Source organism: Sorex fumeus, unplaced genomic scaffold, assembly GCF_029834395.1.
Source record: "Sorex fumeus unplaced genomic scaffold, SorFum_2.1 ptg000265l, whole genome shotgun sequence".
In the NCBI taxonomy this organism is placed as follows: Eukaryota; Metazoa; Chordata; class Mammalia; order Eulipotyphla; family Soricidae; genus Sorex; species Sorex fumeus.
In genome coordinates, this window is record NW_026606322.1 from 29,705,899 (window position 1) to 29,719,770 (window position 13,872).

At 51.0% G+C, this 13,872-nt stretch overlaps 1 protein-coding gene across 3 annotated transcripts in view; it reads left to right on the plus strand.

The window, feature by feature from the left end:
• Nucleotides 1-13,872, plus strand: part of TIAM1 (TIAM Rac1 associated GEF 1) — a 228,821-nt gene that overhangs the window by 173,788 nt on the left and 41,161 nt on the right. For all 3 annotated transcript variants that reach the window (XM_056109264.1, XM_056109265.1, XM_056109266.1), the window contains one exon: nucleotides 11,343-11,446. In XM_056109264.1, the coding sequence (XP_055965239.1) occupies nucleotides 11,343-11,446 (104 nt within the window). The remainder of the gene's footprint in view (nucleotides 1-11,342; nucleotides 11,447-13,872) is intronic.

Genomic DNA, 13,872 nt, shown 5'->3' on the forward strand with positions numbered 1-13,872 from the left:
TTCCTCCCTCCCTCTCCCTTTTTTCTCCCCTTCCCTCTCTCCCTCTCTCCAATACCCCCCCCTTTTTTTTAGAATGAGGTTTTCCTGACAGTTACTTCCTGCCAATGTTACTTCCTGCCTGCTTGTCACCCTGGAACCCTGAGCTGAATCCAGGGGATCTTCCCACTGCCGCTGCCTGCGCTTTTAACTTCCTCCGTGGAAGTGGAAGCCTTACTTTGTTTCTGCGGAAGACTTACTTTGTTTCTTTTTCTTTTATGTCCCAGTGACAGGATCCTAAGTCAGAAGCAACATTTAAGTGCTTCCTGCGCTGAGCCTGTAGCCAGCCCCCAGAGCTCTCAGGATGCCTGACCCAGTTCTGTCCTCCAACTTCCACTCTACTGTCCTGCCCTTTTCCAACCAGTGCATTTTTTTCTTATTTTTGCACCACTCACACAGCCTTCAGACCCGAGCTGGCCCTGGCACCAAACCACTTCAGGAATAGGACGGGGAGGTTGGAGCGATAACACAGCAGGGAGGGCATTTGCCTTGCACGTGGCCAACCTGGATTCGATTCCCAGCATCTCATATAGTTCCCTGAGCACCGCCAGGAGTAATTCTTGCAGAACCAGGAGTAACCCCTGTGCATCACTCGGTGTGACCAACCCCCCCCCCAAAAAAAAAAGCAAAAGCAAAAAAAAAAAAAGAATGGGAAGTCACCCACAAAAGGAAGCAAAGGCGTCTCCACCAAGAATGAAGCAGAGGGGCCGGCGCGATAGGACAGAGGGGAGGACGTTTGCCTTGCACGCGGCCGACCTAAGTTCAATCCCCAGCATCCTATAGGGTCTCCTGAGCACCACCTGGAGTAATTCCTGAGCACAGAGCCAGGAGGAACCCCTGAGCATCGCCAGGTATGACCCAAAAAGCAAAAATAAAGAAATATAGGGCAGGGGCTGAAAAGATAATACAGTGGGTAGAGCACTTGCCTTGCATGCGGCTGACCAAGATTTCATCCCCAACACCCCATTTGGTCCCTGAAGCATCACCAATAGAGATCCCTAAGCACAGAGCCAGCCCCAGGGAGTCTTAAACACCGCAGGGTGGGACCCAACTGCCCTCACCCCCATAAGAGAAAAAAGAAAGAACTTTAGGGCAGACAACAAAAAGTTACAAGGACTTGCCTTCATGAGCTGGAGTTCTAGGAATGTTGCTGGATGTGACCCTCCCCCCCCCAAAAAAAGAAAATTTTTTTAAAAATCCCTAACAGTGGATACTAAAAAGAAAAAAAAAAGAATGATGCAGAAGGCCAGTCTTGCTCTCCTGATAGGAGCCTCAGCCCGGGACCCAGCAGGTGACTGTGTTCATCTCTGGCTGTCCTTGTTCCTCACTTGTTCTGGGGGGACATATGTGAACTCTGCTTCTTTCTACCTCAGAGTCCCACTAGACTGCCTTGGGGTGTGTCTGGGGGCATGGGGGCGGGGGAGTAGCAGCTTCTTGTCATGCTACTAGCTCAGCAAACCCCAAGGAGCCAGGACCCAGCCAAGGGAAGTGGCTCTTGCTTTGATGGACGGGCATTCCAGGGGTCAGCAGGGAGCCGGGAGTCCTGGCTGCTTCCGGCCACCGCGTTCCAGTCATCATGAGATGAGGAGCACGGGGCAGGATGGTGGGGGGGGCGCCTCAGGAGCAGCCCTTTTTTTACCTCCCCCTGGGCACATCTGTCTGGGGCTGAGTGGCAGGTGACCAACTCTACTGTAGGGAGATGAAGGGAGGCTTAACCGGAAGGTCCGGAGATAGCCCCAGGAGAGAGCTTGCTGTTGGATTAAAGGGCTGAGCCCGCCTCACTGCTCCTCCCAAGCCCTAGGGCAGCTCTATCAGGTTTTGTGGGGGTTTTGTTTTGTTTTTTTGGGGGGGTCATACCTGGTGATACTCAGGGGTTCCTCCTGGCTCTGCACTCAGGAATCACTCCTGCCGGTGCTTGGGGGACCATATGGGATGCCGGGGATTGAACCCCAGTTGGCCATGAGCAAGGCAAACGCCCTCCCCGTTGGACTATGGCTCCAACACCCATCCTGCACCTTTCTAAGTGTAGTTGCTGTGGTTTGCACCTCTTGTTGTCAGTGTTGCTGCAGCTGTGGTCTTGGATATATGGCTGAACCCCAGGCCCTTGACCCCTGCCCCCCACTACTTCCTGTCTGTTTTTCCTTGCTCTCCGCCCTCCTTTCTTCCCCCCACCCTCTGCCCTCCCTGTGCGTTGCCTCGTGCTCAGTGGTGTGAGGGCCTCAGTCCAGGCTCTCTGGATTCCACTAAGGCGACAGGGGAGCAGCAGGGAAGCGGGTTCAGGAAGAGGAAGTCCCAGACCTCACCTCCCGCAAACAAGCACATGTCAGATGTTCAGTTTCTCTGAGGTCTTGCAGGCCCCGGCAGCTTCTGTTTGTTTGTTGATAAAGTCGAGTCTGGTCTAGGGACCCTCCCAGCCTGGCTGTGAGGCCCCGACTGACCTCTGGCCCTGAGGGGTACGGAGGTTGAGAGCCTCTTGCTTGCTTGCTTGCGTGCTTGCTAGCTTGCTTTTGGGGTCACACCCTGTGATACACAGAGGTTATTCCTGGTTCTACACTCAGAAATTACTCTTGGAGGTGCTCAGGGGACCATCTGGGATGCCGGGGATCAAACCCAGGTCGGCCGTGTGCAAGGCAAATGCCCTACCCACTGTACTATCACTTCAGCCCCTTGATTTATTTTTTGGCGTTCAGGACGTACCTGACTGTTCTCAGGGCTTATTCCTGACTTGGTGCACATGGAATCACTCCGCGAAATGCTGGGGAGAGCCACCGGGGTCCCACAATTCGAACCAGGCCTCGCCACGTGCAAGGGCAGCACCCTACCCACTGTACTATCTCTCCGGCCCATGAGAACCTTTTTTTTTTTATTTTTATTTTACTTCTTGGTGTTTTGGGGCTGCACCCGGCGATGCTCTGGGGTTATTCCTGGCACAGTGGCTCTCTAGGGAAGTAGGCTGGGAATTGTTCTTTTCCTTCCCGCTCGTTTTCATCCTGGGCTGAGAGGTATAACCGTGAAATGTGCTGAGCAGCGGCCGCACCGTTCAGAGGTGGCCTCATAGCAGTGCGGATCTCCATCGTTTGTCTCTTCCAGGGCTGCTTTATAAACTGAATATTCCCAGCAGAATGTCCATGCTGGAAAAGCAGTCCGGACGGGGGTCTGCACCATCCGCAGTTTCCGGTACCCCCGGGGACACCCTGCCCGGGTCCGGGGGAACCGCATCGCCCAATTTTCTGTCCCCCACCTATGGACTCTCTCCCCAGCTGACGCAGTCTTCGGGCTGGACTCAGCAGGGCGCCCGTGCTGTGTCCCTTCCCTGCAGTGACCCACGTGGCTTTGTCCTCTGCGGGCTTGGCCTGAACTGGCTCCCAACAGCGCCCCATGGTGTTTGGGGCTTGGTTGACCAAACCCCGCGTCAGATCCCCTTCATTCTGAGTTCTCTCAGCTTGAGATTCCTCCTAACTCTGCACTCAGAGATCACTCGTGGCAGTGCTCAGGGTTTATTCCTGGCTCTGCGCTTAGGGAGCACTCCTGACTAGTGCTCAGAGGACCCTGGGGGAAGCTGGGATGCCAGGAATCAAAACCCATGTGAGGACAAGCAGCCCGGCTGCTGTATTATTGCTCTAGCATCTCACCCCCAACCCTCCATTTTTTGTGTTGTTGTTGTTTTTAACCAGGTTTAATGTTCCAGAAAACTTTTTTCTTGGGTTTTAATGTGTCTTGAGGCATTTGTGATGCTTTATCTAGAAGGTGAGAGGCTGCAGAGAGAGCACAGCACACAAAGGCTCCTTGCTCATGCCACAGCCAACCTGGGTTTGGTCCTCAGCCTCACGCAGGGTCCCCTGAGCTCTGCAGAAGTGATTGCTGGGTGCAGAGCCGGGACTAAACCCTGAGCACTGCCAGGTGTAACTCCCCATAAACAAATTTTTTTTTTTAAAAAAAGATTAATTTAAAGTTCTCTGAACGATAGCGCAGCGGTAGGGCGTTTGCCTTGCGCCCAGCCGGCCCGGCTGAGCCAGGTTCGATTCCTCCGCCCCCCTTGGAGAGCCCTGCAAGCTACCGAGAGTGTCTCGCCCACATGGCAAAGCCTGGCAAGCTACCCGTGACGTATTCAATATGCCAAACACAGTAACAACAAGTCTCACAATGGAGACGTTACTGGGCCCGCTAAAGCAAATTGATTAATTTTAACTTTGGTAAAAATCTCATTTTCTGTTTCCTGGGGTGTGTGCTCTTATGAGACTGATGGGTGTGTGTGTGTTGGGGGCCATTGCTGGCAACCCCCAGAGACTCCTCCCGGCTCTGTGAATAGCGGGTGCTCACAGAGGTGCTCAGGGGGACCATGCAATGCCCAGATCGAGGCCAGATCTCCCTCTTGCAGAACTTACCAAGCCCATTGCGTTCTCTCTTGTGCCTGGGCTGGTGCTTTTTTATACACTTGTTTTAAGAATCTGCCCCCTTTGGTGTTTGCCTTGCATATGGCTGACCTGGGTTCGATCCCCAGCATCCCATATGGTCCCCCGAGCACCACTAGGAGTAATTTCTGAGTGCAGACTCGGGAGTAACCCTTGAATATTGTCAGATGTGACCCAAAAAACAAACAAAAAAAAGACAAGAAATAATCCCCCTCCTCCCCCCCACCCGGGCTGACCAATATTGTCTTCTGTATATTCTTCGAAAAGGTTTATCATGTGGGCTCTTCACATTCTGGTTTACACCTTTCAGATAAAGGTAAAGGTAAAGGTAAAGGCCCTCCCGTTGATCGTCGATTTGCTCGAGCGGGCCCAGTAACGTCTCCATTGGAGACTTTGTTGTTACTGTGTCTGGCATATCGAATACTCTCGGTAGCTTGCCGGGCTCTCCGAGAGGGGCGGAGGAATGGAACTCGGGTCGGCCATGTTGGCCGCTTGTAAGGCGAACGCCCTACCGCTGTGCTTCAGATACTAATGGTTTTTGTTTGTTTGTTTTTGTGGTGGGGCCATACCCAGTGATGCTCAGAAGCCACTTTCCAGGACTGGAGCGATAGCACAGAGGGTAGGGCGTCTGCCTTGCACGCGACCAACCCGGGTTCAATTCCCAGCATCCCGTATGATTCCCCCGAACACCACCAGGAGTGATTCCTGAGTGCAGAGCCAGGAGTAACCCCTGAGCATTGCTGGGTGTGACCCAAAAAGAAAAAAAAAAAGAAGCCACTTGAGCCAATGGAGTTTTTTGGGGTCCACCCAGTGTCAGGGATCCAGCCCACACTTCACACTTGCCTCATGCAGAGTTTGTGCTCCAGACATTTATTTTTTTGCCCCCACCCCGTGCCCTTCCTTTGCAAGTTAGGGTTCAACTTTCTGTACTTTCCTCCTGTGTGTGATCGCCCGTCCTAGTTACACGGATCACGTTTTCCTGCTCCTTCTCCACATCTGCTGCGTCCCCCATGTCCATCTGCGATGGGCTGTTTCTGGTTGCTCTCTCCTGGCCGCCTGCCTCCGAGCTAATTCTGCCTCGCCTCGTACCCCAGCAACTTGGTAATGCATTCGGCTCTCTGGTGGGGAAAGCACCCTGGTCTTGGCACTTCTTTTCTAAAGCTGTCTCTGCTATTATTGGCCTGTGCTCTTTCATAACATACTTAATTCAACCCTGCTCCCTGCTCCCGCCCCCCTCTCCCAACAACAACAACAACAAAACTACTTGCTGTGCTACAGTCTTTGGTATTTGGGGGCCCCACTTAGAGGTGGCCCCATGGATGGCCTATTTGCATAACTTGCTAATCCTTGAGCAAAATGTGTATCCGCAGTTTCTTGCAAATAAGGTCATTGTTGCAAATGAACACCGTCAGCTTAATGACTCCTGGTACACACATCTTCCAGATCCCAGCTAGGTCTATTTTGTCTGAGGCTTGTAGCGCTTCCTTGCTGTTGCCTAATAAAATTTTCCATTTCTTGCCTCGTATTCTTCTGCAACACTCCGTTCAGGTCTATGGCTGGCATACAGCATGTGGGTGGGACTTTGTCTTGCAGTATTATTATTATTGTTGTTGTTATTATTATTTTCTGTGCGCATCAAGCTGAAGTATTAAATTTAGTCTAGATTTAGGTGCATTTCTGGGTTTTGTTTCTTCCTTCCTCCTTTTGTTCTCATTTTGCTTATTTTCCTTTTCTTACCTTCCCTCTTTGGCATCGGATTTCTAAATCCCTCTTCCCCCTTTCAATGGATATTAGTAAGTTTTCAAAAAAGTTTTTGTTTTAAACCTGGCAGTGCTTCGGGGTCACTCCTGGCTCTGCGCTCAGGAATTACTCCTGGTGGTGCTGGGCGGGGTAGGGGGGGGTGGACCATATGAGATGCTGGGGACCGAACCTGGCTTAAGCCCAACTTTTGCTGTACTATCACTCCAGGTTTTTTTTTTTTCTGTTGTCCTTCTAAATTTAACATAATTCCTAATATAGGAGGCAAAGCTAACCCTTTTAAGAACCCTCCTTTGGAGGGCGGAGTGATAGTACAGGGGGGAGGGCGTTTGCCTTGCACGCAGCTGAACTGGGTTCAATCCCTGGCATCCCATATGGTCTCCCTAGCACCGCCAGGAGTAATTCCTGAGTGCACAGCCAGGAGTAACCCCTGAGTATCACCGGGTGTGGCCCCTCCCCCCAAAAAAGGCTTTTTTTTGGGGGGGGGCGGGGACCATGGCATGTTGGGCCACTTCCAGGTGGGTGCTCAGAACCCAGATGTGAAGTCTGGGAGCGCACTGGGGTCTGCTGCTGCATGCAAGGCAAGACCCTGAGTTCCTGTGCTGTGTTTCCGGCTTTTGTACCCTTTTGAGGCATAGAATCAAATAGCTGTTTTCTGTTTTATTTTTTTTTTTAGATTGGTGTTTTTTGTTTTGTTTTTGTTTTTGTTTTATTTTTCCCCCATTTTGGTGCTGAGGATGAGATGCATCCACATCCAAATGTGGTACGGTACTCTTGGAGTATGAGTGATGTGAGGTATGAGTAGACACCAGGCTGCAAATGTGGCCGTGTGGTCCAGGAATAGGTTTGTTCGTGGGTGAGGCTCGGCCGTGAGCATGATGGCGGTTGAGTTTGGGCTGCCAGGACTGGGTCCCTTGGGGCAGGTAGGGGGTCTCACCCGCCCCCCCCCCCCCGGGGGGGGGTGCCCGAGTGAAACAGCCTGGCGCGAGGTCCGGCAGCATGGTTATGGCGAGTGTCATGCTCCCTTCTGGGAGAGAAGGACACATGACTATGGATCGTGGCTGGTGATGAGATTATCAGGTGCCAGCCAGAGGTGACTTATGGGCATGACTGCTGAGTTGCCAGAAACTGGAATACGGGTGGAGGATCCCTGTGCCCTGTTCCATTGAACCCAGAGTTCTCAAGTCACAAAGTCCCGCGTAGCTGGGTTTTCTGGGGATTCGCTTGTGGGTGAGGCTCAGCTCAAGTATGTGGAGTGTGACCCCTGACATTTTTTAATCACTCCATCCCCGCCCCAACGAGGGTTCTAAGCATTGGACTATAGTCCTCGCCCTTACCTTGTATTTTTATTTTATTTATTTAATTGCCCATGTAGGAAGCAACCCACACGCTTCTTTCTACTCCATCTTTCCTGCGTTGCAGGGGGCCAGAGAGACAGTACAGTGGGCGGGGCCTTTGCTTTGCATGCCACTCACCTGGGTTCAAACCCCGGCATCTCATACAGTTCCTTGAGCCCAGCCAGGTGTGATCCTTAATGCCGAGCCAGGAGTCATCTCTGAGCACTGCTGAGTATAACCCCCATCCCCTGGCAAAGAAACAAACAAACAAACAAAAAAACTCCACTAAACCATGTTCCTGCTTGCAAGTGCCAAGAGGGACAGAGAGTTCCAGCCTGAGGCTTGCGTTAGGAAGGAAATGTATTCAGGGAGAGGTTAGATAATTCCACAGTCATTATTTATTTATTTATTTATTTTTTATTGTTTGCTCGAGCGGGCCCAGTAACGTCTCCATTGGAGACTTTGTTGTTACTGTGTCTGGCATATCGAATACTCTTGGTTGCTTGCCAGGCTCTCCGAGAGGGGCGGAGGAATCGAACTCGGGTCGGCCACGTTGGCCGCTTGTAAGGCGAACGCCCTACCCGCTGTGCAGTTACAAAGCTTTCATGTTTGAATTTCAGTTATACAGTGATCAAACATCCATCCCTCCACCAGTGCACATTCTTCACCACCAATGTCCCCAGTATTACCCCCCCTTTCCAACCTTCCCCCTGCCCCTGTGGCAGACAATTTCCCCCAAACTCTCTCTCTACTTTTGGGCTTTATGGTTTGCAATACAGACACTGAGAGGCTCTCACGTTTGGTCTTTTATCTATTTTCAGCACACATCTCCGATCCTGAATGGTCCCTCCAACCATCGTTGACTTAGTGATCCCTTCTCTCCCAGCTCATGACACAGGCTTCCAACTATGGGGCAGTATTCCTGGCCCTCGTCTCTTCTGTCCTTGGGTGTCAGTCTCATATTATTTTACATTCCACAAAGGAGTGCAGTCATTCTAAGTCTGTCCCTCTCTTTCTGACTCATTTCACTTAGCATGATGCCCTCCACGACCATCCACTCATAAGCAAATTTCATAACTTCATCTGTCCTAACAGTCCACATTTATTCTTGCTCACTCAATATTCCGTTCCAGTGGTTATTGGTCTGTCCTGTCCCCTCCTCCACCCCACCTGGCTGTTGACTGTCGTTAAGGTGATGAAGGGACCATTGATGCCCACCAGCATCACGGAGTGTGCATATAATGTCAAAAAAGGCAAGAGAGGGGCTGGAGCAATAGTACAGTGGGTAGGGTGTTTGCCTTGTACGCAGCCGACCCAGATTCTATTCCCAGCACACCATATGGTCCCTGAGCACCTCCAGTAGTAATTCCTGAGTGCAAAGCCAGGAGTAATACCCCTGTGCATCGCCGAGTATGACCCAAAAAGGGAAAAAAAAAAGCAAAAGATAAGCAGCTCAAGCACAGAAGGGTGGATAGGGGATGGTCTCACTTACCTGCAGCATAGAGAGAAACAAATCGAGGATATGGACCTTATCAATTGATTATAAGCCTTGGAGACCTGGAAGACAGGCCTGAGAATGGCAAGGCTGTGTGGGTAGGAATGAATAGATTTCCTGGAAGTGAGCACAGGAACATACGTGGAGGGTCTTGAGTACATGCCTGGTGCTAAGGGAGGGAACAGCATGTATCTGACAATCAACAAAAAGGGGAGGGGTGGGAGCGAAGTCCCATGAGCCACTTCCTCTGTTCCTTCCCTGGTGTGTGTGTGTGTGTGTGTGTGTGCGCGCGCGCGCGCGCGCGCGCAAGCAAGAACTTTATACATCAATACTAGAAACTTGAACACTCATGTAACCCTATTACCTAAACAGTAATAGCAAATCAAAATGAAACCTGATATTCTGGTTTTTCTTTCTTTTTTTTTAAAGGTAAGGAAAATTCTAGTCCTAGAGCAAGACAGGGGAAAGCGGGCAGACCCCCAGGCTCCGGACTGCAAGCAAGCTGCTTTCTGGCTGCAAACTTCCTTAGAGACCAGTTTCTTCCCGTCTTTTCCCACCCAACTGATGGCGAGGAGGAGGGTGTGAAGGGGGGCTGGGGACTATTCCTGTCGGCTTACAGACCAGCCCAGACTCTCTGCTTGGGGCTTGCTCCTGGCAGTTCTGGGCAGTGGGGGTTGAAGGCGAGGGGGGCAAGTGTATTGCCAAGGGATCAAACCACTCCCGATTTTCCACCCAGTTTAGAATTTGAATAGAAAGGGATGGCAAGCCACTGACAGGGATGGGCATCCTTGAAGTAATTATGACTGCCTCTTAGCAGACAAGGCATTTTTTTGTCCAGAGATCAGGCAAAGAAAGGTCTTTCTAACTTACACCTCTCTTTTCCCTCTGTCTCCTCGGGTTAGACTGCGAGGAGTCTCAGATCCCCGCCAGACTGGTTTGATTACCTCTCTCTCCTGCCTTGAGAGGTTGTTAAAAGTCTTGAGACGTGCTACTCCCTGTGTGGTGCGTGGGCTGCCGTGCTGATTGCAGCTTCTAAGGAAGGCAGAATTGGGGCCCAGGAGATGACTTCACGGCCTGGGGTGCTGGCTTTTTTGTGCTCCAGGCTCAATCCCAGGCACAGCCTGGTTTGCAGAGCACCACCCGAAGGGCAGGGCACTTGCCACAATGAAAAGAAATTCAGAATGTAGGTTCAGTTTAAAAGCTGTTGATTCTGAATTTGCCTTACAGAACCCTCTGACTAAGGAGATAGGACTGAGTACTAGAGTTTAGGTTTTGCTTGCGGGAGACCCCAAGATTGACACCCATTACTGCGTGATCCCTCGAGGACTGCTACTGGGGGGGGCAGGAAAAAAACCCCAGAAAAATCAAACCATAATTCTCCTGAAGATTCAGATGCTCGTTATATTTGATAGCTGGTTCCAGAAGAAAGTGGTTTATCTTTATTTATTTCAGATTTGGGGCCACAGGCATAGTCTCCAGCCTCCCTTCACACCCTCCTCCTCGCCATAGGTTGGGTGGGAAAAGAAGGGAGGAAACTAGGGGTGGGAGTGTATTTCTGGCTCTGTGCTCAGGGGCCCATGCAGTACTGGGAATTAAGTCCAGACCTCAAGAATGCAAAACATGTGCTCTGCCCATTGAACCATCTCTCTGGCCCTGGATCTTTTTTTTTTTTTTTTTTTTTGCTTTTACTTCACAGAGGTCATATAGGGCATGATGAGAATAAGATATCTGAAGATACTGCTAGTTTTCCAGCCTTTGAAAAAAAGCCAATCTCCTCACTCATCATAAGGACTGAATATGTCTTTGAGTCCGCCTCCAGATTCCACCACGTTGGGGGTTAGGACTTCAACTTATGCATGATGTGGGTGGGGGTGGGGCAGGGCATCCCATAAAGCTATGACATACCTATCCATTCATCTGTAGTTGGGCATTTGGGTTGTTTTCCTGTATTGGACCAAGTGCAGCCATGAATAAAGGTGTGCATGTATTCTTTAAACTCGTGTAAAATGAAAAAGTAAACATTAAGAAAGAAAAACAGAAAAAAAAATGCAAAATAAAATCTGGGGAAAAAAGCCCTTAAACATTGCATTTTGGTATGCATTTTGCCTGTAATAACATAACAAAAGGTATGACATTGTTGAATACAAATCCTGGAAGTATCCGCAGCACCTTCGCAGTAACCCTTACTAGCCCAGTTAATGGAGAGGGCTTAACCCATGCCACACAGCGCGCCCCTTCTGGCTCTGGCTCGGGGCAGTTGCGCTCAGTGCTCACCCATGTGTTCTTGTCCCTCCAACCCTGCAGGACACAGCGTGGGCAGTGAGCCGAGCAGCAGTGCCGAAACCCCCCCAGAGGAGAGCGAAGGGCCGGACCTGGAATCCTCTGATGAGACGGATCACAGCAGCAAGGTGAGACGCTCGAGCCCACAGCCCTTCCCGCCTCGCGGCTCAGCTTCGCCCAGCTTCGTAGCTGCAGCCGCTTCGGAGGCCTTTGCAGCCCAGACCTCCCCCTGATGAGTCCTTGTGTGAGAACAGGGGGTGGAGTCACGCTGAAGGACACACTCCTGCTTCTCTCTCCCTTGAAACTTCCTTCCTCTTACTCCTTGCTTCCTTACTGGGCGTCTTCGGGGACCAACTCCTTTTGCGTTACCGGGGTGCAGGCTCCTTCTGCGATCACACCTTTTTACAAGAAATGGCCAGAAATGATCTTCCCCTGCCCTTTATTATTATTGTTGTTGTTATTTGTGGGGTGGGGGTTGGGATGACACCCAGCAGTGTTCAGGACTTACTCCTGGAGGGCTGGGGGGACTCAGTGGGATGCTGGAGATCAAGCATCTTACCCCCTGGAGGATTTTTTTTTTTTTTGTAATTTAGAAGACTGTTTCTTGGGGGAGAAACAGCATGGAGGTTAAGACCCTTTCCTTGGGGTGGGAGTGATAGCACAGTGGATAGAGCGTTTGTCTTGCATGCAGCCAACCGGGGTTCATCCCTGGCATTCCATATGGTTCCCTGAGCACCGCCAGGAGTAATTCCAGAGTGCAGAGCCAGGAGTAAACCCTAAGCACTGCCAGGTATGACCCAAAAAGAAAAAAAAGCCAAAAAAAAAAAAAAGACCCTTGCCTTGTGTGCATCTGCCCCTAGTTCAGTCCCTGAGCATTGCCAGGAGTGATCATGAGCACAGAGCTGAGAAAAAAATCCCTGAGCACTGTTGCATGTGACCCTCCTCCCCAACCCACCCCCGCCAAAATTAAGGAGGTAAAAAACGAAGGGCTGCAGTAATAGTGCAGCAGGGAGGGGCGTTTACCTCAGACGCGGCCAACCCAGGTTTGATCCCCAGCATTCCATATGGTCCCCTGAGCACCGCCAGGCGTGGATCTCTGAGCATCGCCATGTGCGACCCAGAAAAGAACCAAACACACAGACAGTCCCTTCCATAGTTCTCTTGCCTTGTGTGGCATCATAGAGAGTTTTGTGGGATGCGGCTCCTTCTTGCCAAGGCACGTCCCTGGGGAGACCGAGCACCAGACATCCCACAGCCCACCCTGCTGCAGAGCCATCGCGCGGGTGGGTGCAGTCTCTGTGTCCCTGGCATTTTTTTTCCATTCCCTCTGTGCCCGGCCCACTCCTCCTTGCTCTTAGGTTTGATAGTGTCCAGTCACTTGATCTGTGCAACAGTTTTAGCGATTGCCCCCAGCCCTCTGCCCCTCCCTCCACCCTGTCCAGTCTGCAATATTTTTAGGGGGAGAAGGGAGGGGGTTGATTGGTGCCTTTGTTGTGTTACCGGGTGGGTCCGGGTTCGGCAGCTGTGTATATTGATAAGGGAAATAGACCTTTAAAACAGGAGCCGTTATCTTAAACACATTGGTCTCACCCTGTTTCCTTTCTGGTCTCCTGCATTGTTTATATTTCTCTCTAGGGTTTTCTTTGTGGGGAGGGGGCTGGGGGGTGTAGAGGGCTGAGGCCGCATCCCCAGACAGCAGTGCTTGGGGGCTCCTTCTGACAGTGCTTGGGGCACTGTATATGGTGGGGGGGTACCGACTCGGGCACCTGTAATGGGGGTGCCTTACCCCTCAATGCTGTCTCTCTGGCCCAACGTGGGGCTCTCTCCAGTCCCCGTGTGATTGTTCTCAGCCTCCCCTTTCCAATTTTGTGTGTTTCCCTCACCAGCCTGGTTCTATGCTCGGTCACCTCTTCAGTGGAACACAGTATCAAATGCATTATTTGACTTTTTTTTTCTTTTTGGGTCATACCTGGTGACGCTCAGGGGTTACTCCTGGCTCTGCGTTGGGAAATTACTCTTGGCTGTGCTCCAGGAGATCATTTGGGATGCTGGGTATCGAACCCGGTACGGCCGCATGCAAGGCAGACGCCCTACCCGCAGTACTATCGCTCTAGCCTCAAGTGCGTTATTTGACAGCGACTTCAGTGTTTTTGAGTTGAGTATTGATAGATTGAATGTCTTTGCGTTGTAGTTACTCATTAGGAAGCAGCTTAATGTAGTGGATGAAAAGTGCGCACAGGGCTTAAGGCATTGACCTGACATGTGGCTGACCCCCAGTGTGAGCCCCAGCCCATCATAGGGGCCCTCCAACCCCCTCCAGAAGTGATTTCTGAGCACTACTGGGTGTGACCCAAAATCTAAACAAAAACAAAACCAAAATAGGCTAATGTAGACACAAATGTCTCATTTAAATATGAAAAACCAAGTTAAATCTTTTTTTACTTTTTTTTTGGGAGGAGGGAGGCACACTTTACATTGCTCAGGGCTTATTCCTGACTCTGTGCTCAGGGATCACTCCTGATAGGGTTCAGAAGGTCATCAGTGTTTCCGGGAA